This window comes from Oryza glaberrima, chromosome 3, assembly GCF_000147395.1.
Source record: "Oryza glaberrima chromosome 3, OglaRS2, whole genome shotgun sequence".
Classification (NCBI taxonomy): Eukaryota; Viridiplantae; Streptophyta; class Magnoliopsida; order Poales; family Poaceae; genus Oryza; species Oryza glaberrima.
In genome coordinates this window covers 35,430,404-35,454,709 of record NC_068328.1, presented here as the reverse complement: position 1 = coordinate 35,454,709, position 24,306 = coordinate 35,430,404, and the positions used below count along the sequence as shown (strand labels likewise).

The 24,306-nt window shown below is 39.3% G+C and overlaps 2 protein-coding genes across 3 annotated transcripts; one reads left to right on the top strand and one right to left on the bottom strand.

Annotated features, from left to right (window-relative positions):
* The first annotated feature begins 442 nt into the window (after positions 1–442).
* On the top strand, positions 443–17,805 carry LOC127767772 (myosin-6-like). 2 transcript variants are annotated; one of them, XM_052293212.1, is made up of 38 exons: positions 443–669; positions 1,906–2,178; positions 3,888–4,033; positions 4,126–4,282; positions 4,527–4,585; positions 4,711–4,870; positions 5,264–5,413; positions 5,513–5,649; positions 5,742–5,888; positions 6,004–6,105; positions 7,048–7,105; positions 7,212–7,313; positions 8,098–8,135; positions 8,216–8,342; positions 9,077–9,244; positions 9,325–9,456; positions 9,871–9,980; positions 10,081–10,141; positions 10,552–10,729; positions 10,840–11,045; positions 11,179–11,298; positions 11,779–11,877; positions 12,422–12,628; positions 13,010–13,149; positions 13,231–13,339; positions 13,446–13,481; positions 13,564–13,620; positions 13,717–13,887; positions 14,033–14,182; positions 14,741–14,914; positions 15,356–15,460; positions 15,539–15,609; positions 15,683–15,782; positions 16,242–16,298; positions 16,472–16,528; positions 16,630–16,710; positions 16,874–16,992; positions 17,361–17,805. In XM_052293212.1, exons 1-38 carry the CDS (start codon positions 667–669, stop codon positions 17,473–17,475), a joined length of 4,482 nt encoding a protein of 1,493 aa, XP_052149172.1. In that variant the 5' UTR covers positions 443–666; the 3' UTR covers positions 17,476–17,805. The 2 variants fall into 2 exon arrangements, with proteins under 2 accessions (XP_052149172.1, XP_052149171.1); XM_052293211.1 differs by having other exon boundaries at positions 14,741–14,944.
* Positions 17,743–19,067, bottom strand: LOC127767773 (DIBOA-glucoside dioxygenase BX6-like). Its single transcript, XM_052293213.1, has one exon. It carries the CDS (start codon positions 19,005–19,007, stop codon positions 17,898–17,900), a length of 1,110 nt encoding a protein of 369 aa, XP_052149173.1. The 5' UTR covers positions 19,008–19,067; the 3' UTR covers positions 17,743–17,897.
* Positions 19,068–24,306: the final 5,239 nt, after the last annotated feature.

Below are 24,306 nucleotides of genomic sequence, written 5' to 3'. Positions count from 1 at the left end.
ACAGGAGCTAGCTAGGTTAAGATAGAGATAATAAACGATATAATGCTACCATGGTGTTAATTAATAGGCTTGATGATGGCAATATAATAGGAGGCAGACCACTTAGTGATGGTTGAGCTAAATTGTGGTGGCTAGAATTGGAATGAGATATATATATTTTTTTATTACATTTATGTTATTCTTTCTTTTCACACAAGAAGGGCCGCTATAAAAGGGAGAGTTAAATGACCCTAGTGTGTGTGTAAATGTGTTTTTAAGTTGTTGGGGATTGATGTGTGTTCCCTTGTTGACATATACACCTTCTACATGCAATACTTCCATGTCCTTTTATCTTCACTAGGCTAAAAAAAGTAAAGAACATAGGCCAATCAAAGCTCTTGACGCTTGGTCACATTGCCACCCCTCCTCTTTCCATCGCCGAGTTGCTCCTCATATTCTCTCCAAAATTAAGTATACATCACAAGTTAGGCGCCTCCATTTGGTGTTTTCATACGATCGAGGGCAATGCCAGATCGTGAGATTTAGCTATAATTTATCACCCTCTTTCTTGGCTTTCTTGATCATCACCGTGTTCCCAAATATTACAGACATAAGTTGGTGGTATCGATTGCATCATGGGATAGAATTGATGTCTACAATTTTGGCTCGATAATTCCATCCTACGCAATGGTAATAGCTTGTTTCCTTATTGTTCTTGTTTCTTTGAATATCAAAACTTATTATTGCATAGCATCTTTCTTTTCTAACATGGTGTTACCTTGACTTCTGTTGAACATTCCACATATTGTTAGACAAAAAATATTTGACAAATAATGCATATGAGTCGAATGCATTTATTACGCTATTTATAACAATTTGTACCACAAAAATTCATGTATGTGCATTAACACTTTATGATGCACATGTGTGCAATGAGTTATTTATAACATAATATACAAAATGCAAATAGAATTGTTTCTCCTTAGTTATTCAAGTATAAATGTAAGTCAATCATATCTCTCTTTTTTATGGAGACAAGCCAATCAAATCTTAGGATGCATTTTCTAGCCGATACCTCCTCCGCCTCCTCCTCCTTCTCATTGTACTCTCTACACAAACACTACTAAAAAAAGGTAAACATCATGAACCAATCAAATTTCTCAATGTGCCGCTTCCTCTCCCTCCACCACTTACTCCTCCTGTTATCCTGTCATGAATCATTTCTAAAAAAAGTAAACTCCAGAAGCCCACTAGATCTCATAATGAAAGCCAATTAAGGCCCTCAATTTGCTCCAAGACGACACTACGATCAAGGGGGAAATTCACTCAGATTTCAATTAGGATGCCAACTCAGTATTTACAATGCTCGGCAAATTGGCATCACATTGCATTGTCGGGCTGTGCTAATCCTCTCTATCCTAGTCTTTGATTGTTTCGTCACGCGTAATGGTACCCATTTCTTTCCTTCCTTTTCTCTTCCTTTTATATCCATATCAAAACAAATTTATGAGAATGCATTACATCTTTATTTTTCCAGCCTAAACCCTCTTCATGTCTTCTATATGTTTGAAGATGTCCAAATGCAATTAATCAACATAATAGTTTGTGCAGAGAGAGAGAGAGAGAGAGAGAGAGCGCATGGGCTCATGCTAGCATATATTATAGCGAATATATATGATAGACTTTTTATTTTTATTTAGCACTCACTGAATTATCCTCAAATCTATGCACAGAACATTGTGATGCCATTTTAACACTCCACCAATTTCACTTTTTTTAAGTAAATTGAATTAGTTGTAGTATCTAAGTAGACAAGTAGGACTGTGTACAAATACCTATGCCTTTGTGTGTGATCGTTACTCCTCTTTCTCTATATGAAATCGGCTCCAAATACTCCATCTAATATTTTTTTAAACTACATTACAGGCTTCCAAGAGTCGTTTCGTTGTGGGATCTCATGTCTGGGTCGAGGACCCAGATGAGGCTTGGATGGATGGCCTGGTAGAGGAGATCAATGAAAATGATCTCGTAGTAAACTGCACTTCTGGCAAGAAGGTCACCATTAATGTGGGAAGTGCCTATCCTAAGGATACAGAATCTCCCCGAGGTGGTGTGGAGGATATGACAAGGCTAGCTTATTTGCATGAGCCAGGAGTACTCCAAAATCTAAAGTCCAGATATGCACTCAATGAAATATATGTAAGTTGAGCTCCCAACATATCATCTTTAGCTTTATTATTATTGTATCCAATGAAAACACTTTCGCTTATTTTTATAACTTCTTCCAACATTGTTTGTCTCGACATTGCTTTAAAAAAAGAAAAAGAAAAAAGGACCTATACTAAGGTGGTGTTTGAATCTCCTGAAGATGAAGATGAAGATAAAGATTAAGTGTTTTACGCAAAACGAGGTGGTAATAACGTGTGATTAATTGAGTTTTAATTATTACAAACTTGGAATTGGATTAATCTGATATTTTAGAACAACCTTCATATAGAAAGTTTTCGCACGAAACACACCGTTTAGCAGTTTGAAAAGCGTGCCAGTTTACCCAACTTTTGTTGTAGATTCGAACAGGGCCTTGATACAAATTCTACACTACCATATTTTGGTGTTAGCACCACTAAAATAATCAGCTCAATCGAAACTAACCCATATCAAATATTATCATTGACTTAATAAAAAAATCCAATAAGATAAAAAAAAACTTTACTTGAGTTATCTATTTATTTTGCCCTAATATATAAGTAGCTTTGTTTCGTATTATGAAGTGGTTATATATACTTTAGAAAAAAAACTCTTTACCCTTGTGAGTGCTGGGATGTCCTTATAGAAAATTGTTTATGCATGTTGTGTGCTAATCATCTTGGATGTGCTGGTTTGGTTAGTTCTCCTTATGGTTCCATAATTCTTGATGTTTTGGACAGCTGCATGGTCTCCAAAACTTCTCTTTGATTATGATTTTCAATTATAATATATTTTATAAAAATAAGTAAATGTTTGATTGCACTAAAGTACTTTTAGGGACTAATCTATACATCGTGTTCTAATGTCTCCAAATTAAATGTTTTAAAAAATTATTGATAGTTGAAGTACTAATTGTTTGACCTCAATCTTTGTCCAAAACGTCAAGAATTATTTGACCAGATGGAGTAGAAGCAGATTAGCCAAATTATGTTGGAATTCTCCCCCCCCCCCCCCCCCCCCCCCCCATTTTCATTCCTCCATCACCTGCCTCCCTTCCTTGGTGGCACTGTTGGCCACCGCCTCTCCATGGGCAGCCCATTATTCCTTTTCCTCTTGACACCGTCGATGATTGGTTCATCAATGTGCTGCATGGTTGAGCAATTTTTTTTCTCAGAATCTGCATTCCCAGCTCCCATTCCTCTCTCACAAATGCGACTGCGCCGACGGGGAGCACGTTGTGACGGCAGCGAACTAGAAATGCATGTGATGGCTTGCTTTTCCAAACTACCCCACCCTCATCACCCAAGTGTCGTCATCATCTGCGGGCGGGAGGTCTCCAGATCTTCGAGTTCATGGCGGATTCAAATCAGAAATGGTAGATAAGGCAGGACAAAACCAACCATGCATCCATGCCCCCCCCCGGCCCCATGCCTCCACTGCCATCTCTGCCTCATCCATCCCATACCCACGTCGAGGACCAATGTTGCCAATGCTCTGAGTGGAAGAAGAAGAAGCTATTTTTTAGGTAGGGGGCTAATCTTGTCTAAACTCACACTGTTAGGCCCAACAATGACGAATTCGGTTTTTTTTTTTTTTTGGAGTGGAGGAGGGGGGGGGGGGTCTGCTACTTGGTGTTTACCTATGCTTGCTACCAATATAATTTTCTCAAATGATATTCATTTTCTTGTAGCTTCCCTAATGCATTTAAGCTCTTCTTTCAGACTTATACTGGGAATATTTTAATAGCTGTCAATCCATTTCAAAGGCTTCCTCACCTCTACAACAATCACATGATGGGAATTTACAAAGGAGCTGAATTTGGTGAGCTGGGTCCCCATCCATTTGCTATCGCAGATCGTTCGTATAGGTGGGTTTTCCTCCTCTCTCACATTATGGTGCCTTATTATATGTCACATATATATGGATCATACTCAAGTGCCCCTCTTGTTTCCTGTCTAGACTTATGATCAATAATCGTATCAGCCAAGCAATTTTAGTAAGTGGAGAGAGTGGAGCTGGCAAGACAGAAAGCACTAAAATGCTTATGCAGTATCTTGCATTTATGGGTGGCAAAGCTCAGGCTGAAGGGAGGTCAGTGCAGCAACAAATTCTGGAGGTACGTTTCGTGCCACTCCACTTTTTTTGGTGTGGGTGGGGAGGTGGGAATGCTGACAGTAGAAACACCATACAAAAGTCATCCCTGAATTAATTTCATTTTAACATTCACTCTCATTAGTGGTTAGACACTTCACATTAGTAACATTTATATGCCTACCATCAAAGATATTCTCCTTTCAGGGCTAAGAAACAGTAGTGTACCATTCATATATGTTTCTAACATATCTATTTGGGTGACACAGTCCAACCCTGTTCTTGAGGCATTTGGCAATGCAAAAACAGTCAGGAACAACAATTCAAGGTAAACACAACAAAATACAACACAATAATAGTCCTTCACTTTTCTAAGGTGGTTATTAATTTATCTTTGAACCTTTCCATATCTCTCTCTAACAATTTGGTTTTCACATGTTCGTGGTTTTGCAGTCGTTTTGGCAAATTTGTTGAGATTCAATTTGATGACAATGGGAAGATTTCAGGAGCTGCCATAAGGACTTATCTTCTAGAAAGGTCACGTGTTTGTCAAATATCTGACCCAGAAAGAAACTATCACTGCTTTTACATGCTATGTGCTGCACCTTCAGAGGTAAAAGCCTCGTCAATACAACCTTTTATTCCTAAATTTTTGTTGCACCCACAATTTTGGAACTACCAGATTTTATAGTTAGATTTTTACTGTGGGTTTGTAATGAAAACATGTCATGTGGGTCCTATTTCTCATGGTAAATATAAAAAGAAGCTTGTGAGCATCTCAAAGGTTTGAAACGTATAGTGGCTAACTACTACGAGGTAAAATATGTACACTATTTCTTCCCTAAATAAAAATTTCACCTTCAAATTTTCATCTTCTAATTCTATCAAGCTTACAAAATGGCGCTAATTTTGATTTTACCTTGCACAATTTGATCATTGTTTTGTTTTTAGTCCTTTTGACTTATAACTTGTTTACCTATAGCTTTGATATGTGAATGTTGATCAGGATTGCAAGAAATATAAATTGGGAGAAGCCAAAACATTTCACTATCTTAATCAATCTAATTGTATTGAACTTGATGGGTTGGATGACTCCAAAGAATACACGGATACCAGAAGGGCTATGAGTATTGTGGGTATTAGTTCTGATGAACAGGTATGACCAAGGTTTTACCAGCAATCAATTTAGTATATCGGGAGTAGAGGGGCAACATTACATTCAACATATATTTCAACATATATTTCCATGTCTTAGGATGCGATATTCAGAGTTGTAGCTGCTATTCTTCATTTGGGAAATGTGGAGTTTGCAGAAGGAAGCGAAGCAGATTCTTCTATGCCTAAGGATGAGAAATCCCAATTCCATCTTAGGACAGCAGCTGAACTTTTCATGTATTTATTTCTTCACTGTTTTAGTTTAGAGGTTTACCCAAAATTTCCTACTTCCATCCCTTACTTGGACATGGATTGGCTACATTTTACAGGTGTGATGAAAAGGGTCTCGAGGAATCATTGTGTAAGCGTGTTATGGCAACACGTGGGGAGAGTATCACAAAAAATTTAGATCCACGAGCTGCAGCTCTTAGTAGAGATGCATTATCTAGGATTGTTTATTCACGTTTGTTTGATTGGTAAGTTTACAAGCAATCATTTTGGGAAATATTTTTCTGCTGCCTTGTATAATACATGGTACAGACAGTAATAAGTTATAATTATTGTTAACTATTGTGTTTTTCACTACTACAGGCTTGTAAATAAAATCAATAGTTCAATTGGTCAAGATCCCGATTCAAAGATTTTGATTGGTGTACTGGACATTTATGGTTTTGAAAGTTTCAAGACAAACAGGTGCTTAACTGGTATGCTTTTGCATTTAATCTACTATTTATGTCCAAAATACATTTAGACCTTACATATAGAGGACTCTTGGTAGATGGGCTTTACCATTTGCATATGTACCCAATATGAAGTATGCCTAAGTATGGGTTGGGTGGAACTAATCAAAGTTTATGTATCGAATTTTCAAATATTGTGGGTCGGACACTTGTACAGCTGGTAACAAAATTTCTGGGGCCTACAAATATGTGTTTGCGCGCGCACGCACACAAATAAAAACATGAGTACAAAGTGACCTAAGTATTGATTGCTTAAATGGTTAGATCACTGTATACTTGGTACAAGTTGGTGAAGTTGCGATGGGAGACAATGTGCACTCTACATGAAGTGTTGTTGTAGATATTGTCATATTTTTCTTTTGAAAAAGGCAAACAACCAAACATTCCCTTATGTCGAATGAAAAATGCTTCAAGGTGTTCCTTCTGTTAGTGAAACATCACCTTGTTTGTTGACAGTAGAACATAATGCTAAGTGCTACGGTCTAGATAAGAATGTAAACAGTTCACTTTGTAGTTATACGTAGTGGTTGGAATCATGAGGGTTGTTTAACTTGTAGCAACCTAGATGATTTGCTAAGCAAATATATGCTAGTAAAGTAGACACAAGTAGCCATATGGGACTAATCCCTGCATTAGGCCTTCGTGAGACAAACTAGACTAGGGTATCGCAGTTGTCATCATAATGAAGCATTGTCAGAAACAAGAGGGAAACAAATTTGCTACCTGAATAAAAAATAGCTCTAATTTGGCATATTTTACTTATGGGCTTAGTGTAGATGCCCTAACTGGTAGAAGGTGAGTTTTAGCAACTTGTGAATGAATAATCATCTGCTTATGTGTCAAATTTGAAAGAAGATACCTCTTGTAAGCTGACATTTTTTTTTATATTATGCAGCTTTGAGCAATTCTGTATCAATCTAACCAATGAGAAGCTTCAACAACATTTTAACCAGGTTATAAACTGGAAATACTCCACTGAAAGTTCTACATTTTGTTTGATTTAGGTTATTCAACCACTTTAACTTTGAGTTCTCTAATCAACACATCTTTCATTAACAGCATGTGTTTAAGATGGAACAAGAAGAATATACAAAAGAAGAAATTGATTGGAGTTACATCCAATTTGTAGATAACCAAGAAATTCTTGATCTCATTGAGAAGGTAAATAAATTTAGAGTCTTATTTAATACCATTTTTATGATCAATTTTGGTGCCTATCATCAAAATTGTGGTAACCATTAAGCAAGACATTACATTTGTAATCTAATGAAAGCATTGAGTACTTTGAATTTATTATATCTCTTTCACTATAACTAGGAAGATGACAAGTTACATGTCGTTAATGATGGTTAGTAATTAAACTTTTATAGCAGCTTGCTTTGTGGATGCTAATAATTATGTTCTATAACTTCTTGCATGCCATATTTGCATTTCACTTAATAGCGTACCTTCGACCCACGAACCTACTTATATGTCAAATAAGTGGTAACCCGCTAGTTTCCACATCGTGGCTCAGCTTGCGCACCTAGAGATGCAAGTGGATAGACCCATAAATTCATTTATAGGTCAAATTAGTAGATAACCCGCAAGTCAATCCGCGGGTTACCTACTAATTTTGCCTATAAGCGGGTATGCAGGTTGGCCCGCCTGTATCCCTATTTCTATTGCTTTTTATTTTATTTTCTCAGGCAATACATTTTTATAGCCTACTTGATTTTGGTTCATGCACACTTATAGGTCTTGTATGTTGTTTAGATATTGAAAAAATTGCAATTGTTGATCCATTATTTGGTTTACCCATGTTATGTAACTTTTTTAACCCAAAAACAGTATGAGAGGTTCCTATTGTGTTATCTATTAAAATGGATAATATTTACGAGCTATATTTTCTGAGACAATTCATGTTATGAAAACTTATTTTTTGTTTCTATTTTATTTGATGTAGAAACCGGGAGGGATAATTGCTCTATTGGATGAGACATGGTATATACAAATAATTGTAAACTTCTGATTTTGTTTCCTGTAATCCCAAATCTAAACATTTTTCTTCTCTTGTGCCTCAGCATGTTGCGGAATTCGACCCATGAAACATTTGCTGAGAAGCTATATCAAAAATTTAAAGACAACCCTCACTTCAGTAAACCAAAATTTTCACGATCTGATTTCACAATTCATCATTATGCTGGAAATGTAGGTAACATATTTGTGATGTACATTTAGATAATGAAATTGTTTTGTGTTATGTTTTCACAGCGGAATCAGGTTATCTGGAATCATGGTGTTTGTATGGCATAACTAGACTTTGCATTGTGATGCATGTACTCATGAATCTCAACTATACACATAAGAATGAAACGGCGATAAAAAATAGTCTACTTTCTAACTTAGATGATACCATGGCAAGATCATTTCCAACACACCTCATACTCAATTATCTACCTCCTAGTAATTCCCAGTTTTCATATGCCAAGATGATACTCATGGCTAACATCCTGTATGTGAATTACAGTAGAATTCATTCCAGAACTATACAAGGTTTCTTCTTACCATGCTCTTATGTTATTTCTGAATTATTAATTACCGTGTTTCTTCAATAAAAACTTATTGACTATTGTGTATAATAGAAATTGGTGCATATTTATAGTTGATTAACAACAACATGCCTATTATATGCTTGTTCAAAACATGCATTGGTTCTTGCCATCGCTGTAAGGACCCATCATTGTTAGAAGGCTTGAAATATTGCCTACTAATTTGCCGATGTTTATTCTTGATTTACTTTTTACTTGGTCTTGGACTCCTGGAGTTAGTAAAATTTTTCCAAGATCCAAGAGGGACGTTTGTTAGCATTTGGCTTGGATTGGCTATTTACACGGTAAATGCGCGTCATGCATGTTCTAAATATGTATCTTCTTTTATTGCAGGTCACTTATCAAACAGATCTTTTCCTAGATAAAAATATAGATTATGCTGTAAATGAACACCAAATCTTGCTAAATGCTTCAAAATGTTCTTTTGTTTCAAGTCTTTTTCCACCTTGTGAAGAATCAACAAAATCAACTAAATTTTCTTCAATAGGATCAAGTTTCAAGGTAAAACGATGTTTGTTTTCTCTTGCCTTTCCATCATATTATGCATAACCATTTACTCCCTTGATCGCGTGATCTTACAGCAACAACTACAATCTTTGTTGGAAACTCTAAGTGCTATAGAACCACACTACATCCGTTGCATAAAACCCAATAATGTTCTCAAGCCAGCAATATTTGAGAACAGTAATGTTCTCCAGCAACTTCGATGTGGGGTGAGATCTTGCGATTCAATTTATTTATATTCATGAATACTCAAGTGAACATGCTAACCTGAAATTTGATTATGTTGGCCACCACTGTTAACTAATATGCATGTTTACACCCCCCCCCCCACATTGTTGGACAATTTGCTAACCTTGTGCATAGATAAGGGCAACTTATTTAGTTATTTTGATACATCTTAGGCGGGCCAGATCAACTAGAACATGATATTATTCTTTTACATGTGTGTGTGTGCGCGCGCGCGTGTGTGTGAAATCTTCTTGGAATCAAACAGTAACCTACATGTCACTTCAATTTAGACAGTTTACTACCTATTCTTAAACATTTTTCCTTCTGTATAGTTTACATGCAGAAAAGGTGCAATTTCACCATTTTTAAGTTCATAAAATTGATTTTTTTATCAGGGAGTTTTAGAAGCAATAAGGATAAGTTGTTTAGGATACCCTACGAGGCGGACATTTTTTGAATTCATTAATCGCTTTGGTATTTTGCAACCCAAAGTTCTAGGTCGAAGGTAAATTAATGTTTGTTTAGTTTTTTCTCATTTTTACGGGATTTTTTCTCTCCTATATTTATGCTAATCTTTTCACCAATACTAATGTGTTTGTTGGCAGTCATGATGAAGTAGCTGCTACTAAGATGCTTCTTGGGAAAGCCAATCTTACAGGCTATCAGGTAATTATTTTAAAATTTAGAACTAATTCCCCTAAAAAAGTTATAACTAATTAAATTATGAGTAAATTCTTTTCATTTCTTCAGCCTGTCATTATTTTATTCCATGAAAACAATAACCTGATGCTATCAAACAAATCAATTTCCATGATATAATGTGCATTTTTGTTTACGAGGCCACTCCTCTCTACCATTTAGCAGTTGTAGTTTGTTTCATATAATAGTTTTTTTCCCGTCATCTTTGCCTGATATAAATCAAAAGGATATTGAAATGCACTAATGTTGGAAAATACAAGGGTTCCCATAACCTTTATTTATATACACACACTTATAAAATAGTGTGTTAACAAAAGTTGGTATATCATTTTGCTAATCTATGATCTACCTCACTTTTTCTGATTTCAAATTTACAGATAGGGAAAACAAAAGTGTTCCTCCGTGCAGGTCAAATGGCTGAATTAGATGCTCTCAGAACTGAGATTTTGGGACTATCAGCTAAAAAGATACAAACCAAAGTTCGATCGCATGTGGCTCGTAAAAAATATGTCATGTTGCAACATTCTGCTACACAACTCCAGGCAGTATGCAGGGGTACATATATATTTATATATATTATTTTACATACAAACACTATTTCTTTCCCCCATGAAATTGGCTTTAAGGAGAGAGAGAGAGTGACTTCTATCCTTCAATTGTCGAAGGTACAATCGCAAGATGGCAGTATGAAATTATGCGTAGAGAGGCAGCTTCATTGAAAATTCAGACATGCTACCGTAAACACTGTGCAAGGAAAACATATAAAGAGATTTGTTCCGCGTCAACTACTATCCAATCTGGTTTACGTGGTATGGCTGCTAGACACAAACTCCATTTCTATCGGCAAACAAAAGCTGCAGTTATTATTCAGGTATTTACAAGGTTTTACTTTAGTCAGCTATCGTGATTATTTTTTTTTCATTTTAAGGTTTTAATTTTAACTCCATAAAATTAGATAATTATGAGTCAATAAATTACTCATTTAATGATGTCATCCCTTGCAGAGTCATTGTCGTTGCTACTTAGTGCTCTCAAATTACAAAAGGATGATGAAAGCCATAATAACAACTCAATGTGCATGGAGAGGAAGAGTGGCTAGAAGAGAACTTCGAGAATTGAAAGTGGTAAGAGCAATTACTTTCTCCATTCTCCCTTTCCCCTAGGCATCAAGCTACAACATTAGAAACTTTTGTTTTGCAAACTCCAGTGTAGCTTGTCATCAATCTTTCTATTTTTTTTTCATTATATAGTTCTTGTTGTTTTATTTCTTCTTAATATTAAATCTTCTCTATTTTTTTATTCAGTGCATGTCTTAGTGTTAATGTGGTAAGCGCACTACGAGATACTACTGGAATAAAAGAAGTATGCTAGTTATATGTAGAAAGGAACTTAACAGTACCAGCAATGCTGCTACAAACTCATTATGTAACCTAGTTTGCATCTTTCATAGTTTCTATCAATATTTTTGCACAGGCACTCTTTTTCTGCCTTCCTAGAATTGAACGAAGAGTAATGCAATTTGACTCCTTTTATGCCTTCCTAGTCTAAAAATCAATATCCAATTTGATTTTTGGTGTGACTTGCCACTTTTGCATTGCTTTCAGGCTGCAAAGGAAACTGGTGCTCTACAAGCTGCAAAGAGTAAACTAGAGAAGGAAGTTGAGGAGCTCACTTGGCGGCTACAATTGGAGAAACGCATCAGAGTAAACTAGTGCACTAAACACATGCACTCTTTTCCATTAAGTTATCTTTATTTATAGTGCAAATGCATATAGAAGTGACATGATATTTCCTATCTTTTACTACAAGCAAAGTTATCCATCAATAAAGAATTATCATTTAAATGGTGTGATATCTCTAAGGCACGCTTTGACCTAACTTTACATACCAACAAATACGTTATGTCTATTTGCAGTATGCCTCTATTATTATATGTGCTACATATAATATTGATTACACTTGTCCATTTATGGTAAGTTGTCTCCAGTGAAAAAAAAAGATGGTATTTACTTTAATTACGAAAAGAGCATAGTCCCATTGTTTGAACTAACCAACGTCAAACAAATAAAAATGGATGGAGACACAAGAAGTGGAAAGATAGTTTGGCAGCAAGAAGAATACTGATAGTTTGGCAGCAAGAAGAATACTAATGCTAGTATGATAGCAAAGTATCAGGCATTGCATAACACCACAAAATGAAATTTCGATGATTATGTAATTCCTATGCTTTTTTATTCATATTTGCAGGCGGATGTAGAAGAAGCCAAGGCACAAGAAAACAAGAAGCTCCAGTTACAATTGCAGGACTTACAAATGCAATTGAATGATACAAAAGAATTATTAAAAAGGGAAAAGGAATCTACTAAGGCGGAAATGGAGAAAACTTTGGTGCCAGAAATTTGTGTTGATACAACTCAAGTCAATGAGCTCACTGCTGAAAATAATAGGCTTAAGGTACTATAAATACGAACAAATAAAGTGGTGAAAAATTAATGAAAATCACCATGGACAATTACCATTTGCACATCCTTTTGTTTTATCTATGCAACTCATAGTTATAATGATATCTTCTAGACTTTTTTAATGATCCACGAATAATACAATGACCACAAATAAAATTAATATTTCTTAGATTGTCTCCCATTCACGAGAGTAATATAATAATGTGTAATGCGAATATATTGTGTGAAACTAATCTAGTAACTTCAATATTCATTGTAACATAATTGTTATTTTAGCAAGATTAAGCTAACATTGTTTGCTACATGACAATCCCTATACTATGCCTAACATGAATATCTCCAATGGAATTACAACATGGCACTCTTAATACAGGAACTAGTGGACTCTCTTGAAACAAATATTGAAGAAATGAAACAGAAGTTTGGAGAAACAGATAACGTGAGGGATGAGTGGTGCAAGAAAGCTACAGATGCAGAATCACAAATTAACGAGTTAAAAAGCATGATGCAAAGGTTCTTATTTCACGTTGATAGAACTTATATCCGTCATTAACCTCTCTGACGTTACATGATTATATTGATGGTTCTATGCAGCCTTCAAGAAAAGCTGAATAGCACAGAAGCAGAAAACCATGTTCTCCGGCAGCAGGCCATGAGAACAAGACCTGATAATATGCCTTTGCTTAACATGCATCGAAAATCTGTAATCCCCCTGACCTACACCCCTTCTTCCTCTAAATGTTTCATTTTAGTAGTGAAATGTGCTTGTCATGTTCACATTCTTATGGTTCTGAGCATTTGTACTGCAGAATCTGGCTAACGGTAGCCTTCCTGGTGATGAACAGGTATGGAACATTATTCTTATTTTGGGAATTAGTAACTCGGATTTACTTTTCATGTTTGAAACTAGTGGACTCATCTCTCCAGACACCTCATGGAACATCAATGGAATATGGAAGGACATCCTATATTGAAAGGCAACAAGTATGTACATGTGACTATTATTCAATGTTTAAAAGCATCTAGTATAATCACAAGATAATAAAATACCTTATGACTAGTTCTACCTTTTCCTTACAGGAGAGTGTTGAAGCACTGATAAATTGTGTTGTTGAAAATGTTGGATTTAGTGAAGGAAAGCCAGTTGCTGCAGTTACTATATACAAATGTCTTCTTCATTGGAGAACTTTTGAGGCAGAAAAAACAAATGTTTTTGATCGCCTTATTCAGATTTTTGGTTCTGCAATGCAGGTATTTCTAAGCTCTTGCTAGAGCTCCAAGCCTTATTCTTTGTGTTCTTATTTTACCATTTATTTTGTTACCTTAAGCCAAGTTACCCTTTCATGTTTGTTCATTGCACTCAATTTCTATTGTCTTCATACCACGTGTATTACAGAAACAAGAAAGCAACGCTGATCTTGCATACTGGCTATCAAATTCATCATCTTTGTTGATAATACTACAAAAGAGTCTCAAACCTGTTGGCTCATCAGTAACAACCCCGCTAAAAAGAACACAGACGCAGACGTCATTTCTTGGCAGAATGGTATGTCGTATTATGTTATTTGATGATTTATTTAGAACTTTAGATGATTAAATTATCTTTTTTCCCTTGGCACGCAAGTGATTTGACGTTTGTTCATGAATCTTGTGGCACTTCCTTGATTCTATGATTGCCACATAAATGATCATTAGATTTTGCCCCAATTAACCACTATGGTCTCTGTCCAAGTTTCACATTAACTCCAAGTTGCATCTTTGACATTGATTTCAAACAAAAGGGTATACCTATATAAGATAATTAAACAATCATGACGACACATATCTACTCATAATCTTTGTATGATAAAGTTAGGTATTTAAAAACATAAAAAATGGTCAGATAAAAAACTTTGGCCACATGCTTCCTTTGATAACAATTGTTTATGATTCAGAAATAGGGTTGAATTTCAGCAGAACTAATATGATACAAGATTGTTTTTTAACTGTATGTCAACTAATATCTGCTCAAGTTAGTTTCAAAAGATTCAATAAGGGTTGTAGGATGGGGTATTTGGAAGTTATCTTGACTCTTTTATTCCCAATGGTTTTATATGATCCTCAGGTATTTCGTGCTTCAAACATTACTGTTGACATGGATCTTGTGCGCCAAGTTGAGGCCAAGTATCCTGCATTTCTTTTTAAACAACAACTTACAGCTTTTGTGGAAGGCTTATATGGAATGATCCGTGATAATGTGAAGAGAGATATATCTTCAGTACTCACACTTATTATTCAGGTTACCCCATCTATCACGAGTCATCCGCAGGTTAAAAATTATTTCGTATTTTAAACATTTTTTGTGGTACCATTATGGGTCTGAGAATAAGTATACTTCTTTGGAATCTTGATGCGCAAGCTAGCATTGCAAGTTGAGAACTAGAGTACTAAGATGATTTTAGGTCGATCAAATTTGTCTTGTTCCCCTTAGTTAGTAGAACGCTTGAACCCTTTGCACGCAAAGTTTGAAGAAAATCATAATGTCGTTATATGATGTGCACTATTGTGCACTTGTGCTTTGAGTTTTTCTTGGTTATTGATTAGGTTGTCATATAGATTTTGAAGCTTCATGATAGTTGTATACCCTTTTTCTCGACGAGTGTTAATTATATATCTAAACTTAATGTCAAGCAGTTATTTATGTTCCTAGTCTAATGTCGATTCTTGTATGATATTGAAGACACCAAGAAGTGCCAAAGCTGGTTTATTAACAGATCAAGGTAACAATTGGCAAGCAATAGTCAATCATTTGAATGACCTCCTGAAAACCTTACAAGAAAATTGTGTAAGTGTTAATGTGCATATCGGAATTGCATTTGGTTACGTTGTATCTTGATTTTTGATCACTGTGCTGAAATTTCAGGTCCCATCAATTTTTGCTCGGAAGATATTTACGCAAATATTCTCATTCATCAACGCTCAACTCTTCAATAGGTGATTTTCTGCTGTCTGGATTTTTAATTCCCTTTTCCAAATGTTTTCTCATTTTCCTGGTACTATGTTCTAGCCTTCTTGTACGCCGAGAGTGTTGTTCCTTCAGCAATGGAGAATATGTAAAACAAGGGCTGCAAGAACTGGAAGCATGGTGTACACAAGCCAAGCCAGAGGTAAGCAAAAACATGTTATTTTGCTAGTATTCTTTTTCAAGATACACACTTTCTGGTATGACATTCTTCTCATGTACTTTGTTTAAATGCCATCAACTATATAATTCATACATGAAAGATTTGTGCATGTATTGTTTGACATATTGTATTAGGGGTGATCATAATTACCAAACATCGAACCTAATTGATCTGAACCAATACCGAACTTAAGTGAAAACCAAGCAAAAAAAACAATGAAATAATTCGGTTTTTTTTCTAAAATTTGGTTTTCGAATTACATCATCACCAGTTCACTAATGTCTTGTATGACCTTTACATTTTATCTATTTAAGAAAGCATCATATGGATTCAACACTATCTGTTAGTATAAAAATTATTCCATATTACAATCATATTGTGCTGTCAGTATCTTTTCAGTTTTTTTCCTTGTGCAGTCGTACCTAACTGAGACACTAACAGTATGCAGGATCTGCGTGGGATGAACTTAAGCATATAAGCCAGGCTGTTGGTTTCTTGGTATGTAACTCCAAACTTAAACATGTGGGGCGTTATTAATTACTATTATATATGTGAAAAAAATAAAACTGATGTAATGCATGCTGATTTTGAATGATGTACACATGATCTTTCATAGACAAAAACTACCTTCTTACATGGGGTTTCTTGTTGTATTTTGTGGTGCGCTATAGGTCATCTTCAAAAAGTTCAGGATTTCATACGACGAAATAATCAATGATCTGTGCACGGTAAGACCGCCCCTCCCTCCAAACTCTCACATGAAAAAAAGAAAAGAAAGGGGAAGTAGGTGAAGATGAAATTAAACCCATTGGCATTATTATATATGCAGGCACTGAGTGTTCAACAACTTTATAAAATATGCACGCAGTACTGGGATGACAAATATAATACTGAAAGTGTATCGGAAGAGGTGAGCAGTGGATGCAACTAATTAATATAATGCATGCCGGTTGAGTACTTGAGTTACACTTTGCAAAACGATTCAAGATGAAGGAATAAGACGTGCATGAAGGTAGTCGTTGGTGTGTTGAAAATATTTTGACGAGCATCGATGCTTGGTTGATTGTACATAGGTCCTAAATGAGATGAAAACATTGATGAATGGAAAGGATGCTTCGGATGGTACCTTGAAATCATTGATGAATGAAAAGGATGCTTCGGATGGTACCTTTTTATTAAATGAGGAGATAAGGTACGTACTCAAATATAACATATAGCTAGAGTTTTACTAGTACTACCTTCGTTTTCTAATACAGGATGTCATTAACTTTTTTTAAAACGTTTGATTATTTGTCTTATTCAAATTTTTTTTCAAATATAAGAAAATTTAAGTCATGGTTAAAGAACATTTGACGATAAATCAAGTCACAATAAAATAAATGAAAATTACATGTTTTTTTTTCAATAAGACAGAATAGCCAAACATATATTTAAAAAGTCAACAGCGTCATATATTAAATAATAGAGGGAGTTCTATTCTGTTGTGTTTTGTCCGTGCTGAAAATGAAAAGTGGATCGAAGGAGGTTGAATTAATTAGTTTGGAGATTATTAACATGCAGCATGCCGCTATCATTGGAGGAGATAGGCGATTCAATGGATGCCAAGGAATTTCAGAATGTGGTTCCACCTCAACAACTCCTTGACAACCCCGCGTTCCAATTCTTGAAGAGCTGATATATACTATATTACGGTCCAGCTAGCAATCGCTGTAAATTAGTGTAGGTTTCCAACATGTTATTTTTAGTATAGCGATCTCTAGGCCGGTTGGGTTGGGTTGGTGGTGTGTAAGGTGCACCCACATTCTTTATAGGCATCATATGCAGCTGACATTGTTTCTTTGTGTAAGTAAGGTATTTAATTACTAGGTACTGTACACGTAGGGGGATCATAGAATAGAGAGAGAGTCACATGTACTACTAAAACTAGCTGACGAGTAATTTGTAGTTTGTACACACAGACAAATAGTCCCGATGGATGATATATGATGCATGCATCATGTGAATATATATATACGTACATACATATATACTGTAATTAATTAAAGTAGTACGAGTCCGAACGTACGGAGCATATCTGTAAGAAATTAAGAAAAAAAATTAATGTGGTGGAGATGAAGGAGGAGGGATCCTGAAGTGGTGGAGCGCGGATCGGCCGTCGAGGCCTTTGGCTCTGTAATGCGAGAGGAACTCCGGCATGGTGGTGCTCCTGTAGAGCGGCGGCGGCGGCGTGGTGGTGACGGGGGCGTACACCCTGGTGCAGGCGTAGTCGGGACGGAAGAAGCAGGCGACGGAGAGGCGAGGCTCCGCGGCGGCGGTGGTTGCCAACACCCGGTGCTCCACGCTTCGGAAGAGGTCGTTGGACACTAGCTGGAGGAGGTCGCCGATGTTGACCACCAGAGCGCCGGCCACCGGAGGGACGTCCACCCACCGCTGGCGCTGCCTCATGAGCACCTGCAGGCCCTTGCTCTCCTGCAGCAGCACTGTCAGGAAGCTGGGGTCGGAGTGGCGTGTGGTGCCCAGCGTCAGGTGCGGCTCCGGGCATGGCGGGTAGTAGTGCGCTGCCATGGTAGCCAGCCCCCCACCGAGGCCGCCGAGGTACTCCGGCGGGAGCCCCAGCGCCTCCGACAGCAGCTCCAACAGCGCCCCGCCCAGCCCCTGAACCGCCTCCACGTACTCCCCCACCACGCCCCTGCACGCCGGTGGGATCTCCTCCGCTGCCGGCCCCGGCCGTGGCGTCAGCTCCAGCAACAGCGTGTCGCGCCAGTTGGCGGCCGGCGACTGGAACAGGTCGAAATTGGAGTTGAACTTCACCCTCCGCCCGCTGTCCCTGCTGTACCAGGCTTTCTTGCCCTCCGCCGGCTGCTCGTTGAACCGCCGCACCGCCGCCAGCATCTCCTCCAGGAGCTCGCCGGGGATGCCGTGGTTCACCACCTGGAAGAACCCCACACACTGGGCGGCCGCCCTCACCTGACCAACCAGATGGCCTCGGTCAACGTCCGCCTGCAGATCGATCACCGGGATAACATCCGCATCCTCCTCCGCATCGTCCAGTAGCAGCGGGTGGTGGTGGAAGATGGCGGGGATGGTTGTGACGCCGGCATCGACGAGGCCCTTCACGCCGGCCTTTGTGTCGTCGAAGGCCTGGAGGTCGCGTAGCCGGTCGGAGCCGGAGCTGCTGCCCATCGATCGATGACCTGATCTATCCATTCCAGAGAGGCAGAGACACACTAATCCAATCCAATCCAATCGATTCGATGCGATACCGATTATACAGTTTACTACTTGTAGTTGTAGCAAGGAAGGGAGGGACTGCCGGCTATGCCAGAAATGGGCCGGGTTTCGTCCAAATGTTGTTTCCTATTAGGAATAAGTTTACCTTATGTCCCTCAACTATCGCCAAGACTTATACTCGTCCCTAAACCGCAATATCAGATATGGCGTGTCCCTCAACTCCTAAAACCATGCAAATAAGGTCCAAGAAGGTTTGCAGTGTGATTTCGACTAATGTGGTACCTACACGGTGTTAACATGGCACTTAAAGTTAGAAAAAACCATATATATGACCCACATATCAGCTACTGTTCAGTTAAAAACTAGAAAAATTATAGTGAGACCCATGTCTCCTCCCCAAGCTCCCAGTCTCCTCCGTTCGTCAGCAATTGCATCTCCGACGGCAGCGAAGGAGTCTTCCTCCCTCACCCACAATGCGAGCTTGTGGTGGTGATGGATTCCTAGCCGCAACCCCCCTCCCCCGGGCCCCCCTCCCCCTGGCTCTCTGGCGTTGCCATGACGACGGTGTAGCCGAGAATGCTTGACACCCGGTAGCAGTTCGATCATGACAAGACGTCGGCCGACATGATGTCATGGCTCAAGATGTTCTTGCCATAGCATAGCAGGAGGCCGTACTAGTACCGGAGGAGGATCCAGCGACTTGGCGGCAGGACCCATGCAACAACGGTGGAGGAGACGGGGACAGGGAGATTGGGTTGGAAGAGGAGACCTGGATCTAGCTGATTTATTTTTTTAATTTTAACCATACAGTTGTCGACGTTTGGTGTCGCAATTCTGGTATTTGCATAGTATGGGGATCGTCGATACTAGGATATACGCGAGACTGAGGTAAAAGAGACGCAGATAGAGATTTTTATACAGCTTCGGGCCCCTGAGTTGTCAAGTAATAACCCTACATCCTGTTGGCCGAAGCCGGTATTGCTCTTATTCACCATAATCACACCAGTACAATATGTGGGTAGCCTATCTAACTGTTGTCGACATGTCGGTCTGAAGGTCTGACTCGTAGTCGACAACAGGGTAGCCTTCCTCCTCGAATCCGTGCCCGGCGAGATTAGAGATAGCGCTTTCGTCTCTCCTGACTGTATCCGGAGACACCGTAGGAGACTAGCCGTGCCTATCCCTGAAGTCGATATCCGACGGCTTGTCTTGGCGTATGTAGGCTTGTATGTTGTCCCGTGTATTGTGTTGGGTGTTGATTAAGGTCGTTGATTGTCTGTGTTGATCGCCCCATGGTGGGTGTCCCCCTGTCCTCCTAGGGGGGCTTGTATTTATACCCATAGGTGTCCCCTTGTCCAAGTAGAACTAGGGAAACTAATATGGATACAATCCGAGTAGTCCTTGTCGTTTCCATGTAGAACTCTGGTTGTCTTTCCTTATCCGGAACTCCCTCGAGGTCAGTTTCCGTATAAGACATGATATGTGGTGGATCCTGCCGAGATTTAGTCAACTACTATTAGGTATGTGGTATCCATAACCCTGACAGTAGCCCCCGACTTCGATGCAAATGAACGAGTTCATATTCTCAACCGCAGACTTTGGAGGAACTGTTATCGAGCTCACGTGACCGTTCTCGGTGAGTTTAGAGATAACGTTAGACTTCCTTTATCAGCCTCGTGCGGGCACCGAAAGGGTTTGTCTAAGTCAATCTCTGATGTCGATCGAGAAAGTACAGAGAGTACGACTAAGTCTCCCGTCTTGCTGTAATCGAGAATTTGGATTGAAGTCAAGAAATTTTATCTCGGCGGGTACACCATCTCTTCATTCCGTATTCCTTGTCGAGATCCAGCAACCGATCTCGAACGATCGAGAAGGCGTAGAGTCTGCGACAGAGCTTTGTCAACATTGGTTGTACTCGCCTTAGTCGATCTTGGTGTAGAACCATAGAGACATGGAGTCTTCGTCAATGTCGAATAGAATTTTCCTGAAATTAATACTCAGAAAAGAATATCAAATAGAAATAGCCTCCGAGCGAACGCTCAAAGGGTGACATGTTATAATATGTATGGAAAACTGTAAATGAATTAAATTTACATACCAATGTTTTGTATATGAGCGTCTTCTCTCTTACCGACTCCGATCAGTCAGTTTGTAGAGTCATACACTCTCCCTAGCCCCCAGCCTTGTCGTCGGAGAATCGTTCTCGGAGGATAAGGCTCTTGGACCCTTGACCTGCCTTGGTTGAACAAGCACTGATCCTAGCCCCCAGCCATGAAGTTGGAAAGTTAATTTCTGATTACACGGCTTGGTTAATACGCACGGCGAGAACTCTTACACGACCAGATCTTACATGGTCTTTCGTCTCTACAGGATCTAACAAGGCCTTATCGGCTCTGGGCGTCCCCAGCCGAAGATCCCTTAGGTTCCTCGGAGGCCTTGTCAAGATGGCGTAAAGGGACAGTAGGATAGGTTTCAACGCTAGGTGTCATCGTGGTAAGCGATCTCTGGGTAAAACACTTGGCGATATTATGTACCTGCTATCAACTTTGTTGAAGTAGAGGTAGTAGGAGAAATCGCTACACCGCTGGTCGAGGACCAGGTAGTAGTCGTAACTTGACCACTTAAAGTCGAAGTAGTGGGAGAAACGCTACATCGCTGGTCGAGGACCAGGCAGTAGTCGTAACTCGACCTCTTGAAGTGGAAGTAGTGGGAGAAATGCTACATCGCTGGTCAAGGACCAAGCAGTAGTCGTGACTTGACCACTCCAAGTGAGGCGAGAGAGATCACTAAGTTTTACTGGTTCGAGAACCAGGAGTAGGAATCTCTTAATCACCTATAGGGGCGCTAAAGTTGGTTTATTACATGTGCACATCATGTGGCCAGCATGACTCACATACCCAACTTATAGCATATCTGGATGTCCGCTCACAATCATGTCGGGTGATCAAGCCGACGACGTTCGCGAGGAATTATCCGTTAACAACCTTTTCTCGAGTAGTCCAGCGATGGCCGGTGCTATGAGATAGGTCGTCGGTCTTTGTTGGTAGGTTGGGTGCGATAACTCCGCATTTGTCAAGAATGTTCTCGATAATGGAGTGTACTCGACCACAACCTACTTGAGTGCTCAATTGTTCCTGAAAATTATTTTCTAGAAGGCAAGACATATAGTAGATAATATCGAGTATGTACTCAAAAACTGCGTGGATCTTCTAGCATTATCAGGATATAACGAGCAGATTAAATATCAGGCATTATGTAAACCGTAAACAAGCATGATTTATACAGAAGAGAACGGAGCGAGCCCCCAGCGTTAGACCGTAGTTGGCCTGACATCGAAAGCACTCGCACAATAGATATTGTATAAAAAACATGCTCTAGGTAAACATAATAAATTATGATCTGACAATGCTGTATGATCTGAATAGGTACGATAAATTGCATATAAAATATTGCGTACCTGTGTAGATATATGCCGGATATATCTACGGAATTAATAAATTAATTTAAAAAACTAATCTACCAATTACCTTGATGCGTACTCATTCGATATCATGTGATCTGACATCTCTTGGTACGCCGCGGAGCTTGAGGCTTGGTCGATCTCGAGAGATCAAGTTGTTGATGACGATGATTCCAATCTCGTCGGGGGACATACTCCGGTTGGGTTAGATCTCCTATAGCCGAAGTTGTCGAGTAGTATGTTGTCGGAGAATCCATCTTCTTAAACCCATCTCGTCGAAATCCTAGAGCACCAAAATCCCCCTACCTGGCACGCCACTGTTGACGTTTGGTGTCGCAATTCTGGTATTTGCATAGTATGGGGATCGTCGATACTAGGATATACGCGAGACTGAGGTAAAAGAGACGGAGACAGAGATTTTTATACAGGTTCGGGCCCCTGAGTTGTCAAGTAATAACCCTACATCCTGTTGGCCGAAGCCGGTATTGCTCTTATTCACCATAATCACACCAGTACAATATGTGGGTAGCCTATCTAACTGTTTGTAGACCCCCGATTTTGGAAATCGGAAATCTTCTGTGTTTATCCGTACCAATCCCTGGATCAGTAGTTGGTACACACATACATAGTTGGATCACAACATATCACGAATGAATTCAGGCTAAAAGAGTTAAATACTTATATTAGGGCCAGGTAGGCCAACAACTATCAGAGAACAACAGCGGAAGACAAAATAATATAAGGGTCCGGTTAACATACCACAGGCAGTCGACTGGGGAACGAGACCTAGAACAAGACCGCACTCCGATCATCTTGTTGGATACGCAAGCGTACCGACAAGGGCTTCTCTTCAACACTCTCCTAGAAGATATATAAATAGCAAGGGTGAGTACCAACCGTACTCAGCAAGCCACCACAGCAATGATACATATGATAGAGGGTATTTCAAGGAATGGCTTCAGGTTCCTTTGCGCAAAGCAAGTTTTGCAAATCTTTTCACAAGCCTAAGACCTAGCATAGACTGATCAAATTTTAATACCAGCGTTCACATTAAACAACGACGGTTCTGTCCACCATCCATTGTGATCCCAAGGGTAGCTTCCCGCCATTGAGTCGTCATGGTTTTCTGAGGACGTCCACCTTCCCGCCTCTCAGGAAGTGGCTCCAACAGCATAAAAATCATCATGCAATATCCCATCCCACACAAGTTAAAATTTAGAGTCTAGCCAAGTGTAATACACGTCCCGGTGCTCAATAACCGCGAGCACGGCTATTCGAATAGATTTGGTTTACTCACACTGCAGTGGATGTACACTTTACCCGCACTCTGCGACTGCCCGACACATGAGCCTCGTCCCAACACATGAGACGCATCACGGCAAAGCTTTTCGATAACCTCGCATTGGCAGTACCCGCTCCATGAATTTAAATCTTCATGCACTCTAAGCGTCCATGTTTCTAGCAGTGAGAGGAGTTCTGGCGCTCCCGGGAAAGAGAAGTCTCACACACATATTAAATTATGGTTCAAGTTAAGTTCTCTCTCTCACACACTCATGGCAGTCCTACCAATGGCGACACCGATGTAGGGCACGCCTCTCGGCCCTACCTCAACGGCTGTCCCACCGTAGCGCACCTGCCTCACTCAGGGGTGAACCATCTATGCAGGGATACTGCCTCCGCTCAGCTATCTAATCTGCTAGGTCTATACCCATACGAGAAGTACAGTTGTACGGGGGTCGTTTCATGCTTAACTTCATGGCTCGGTCCTTAATTGACCGGGGACAGTACTAGCCTTTTCCAAATACCACCCAAATC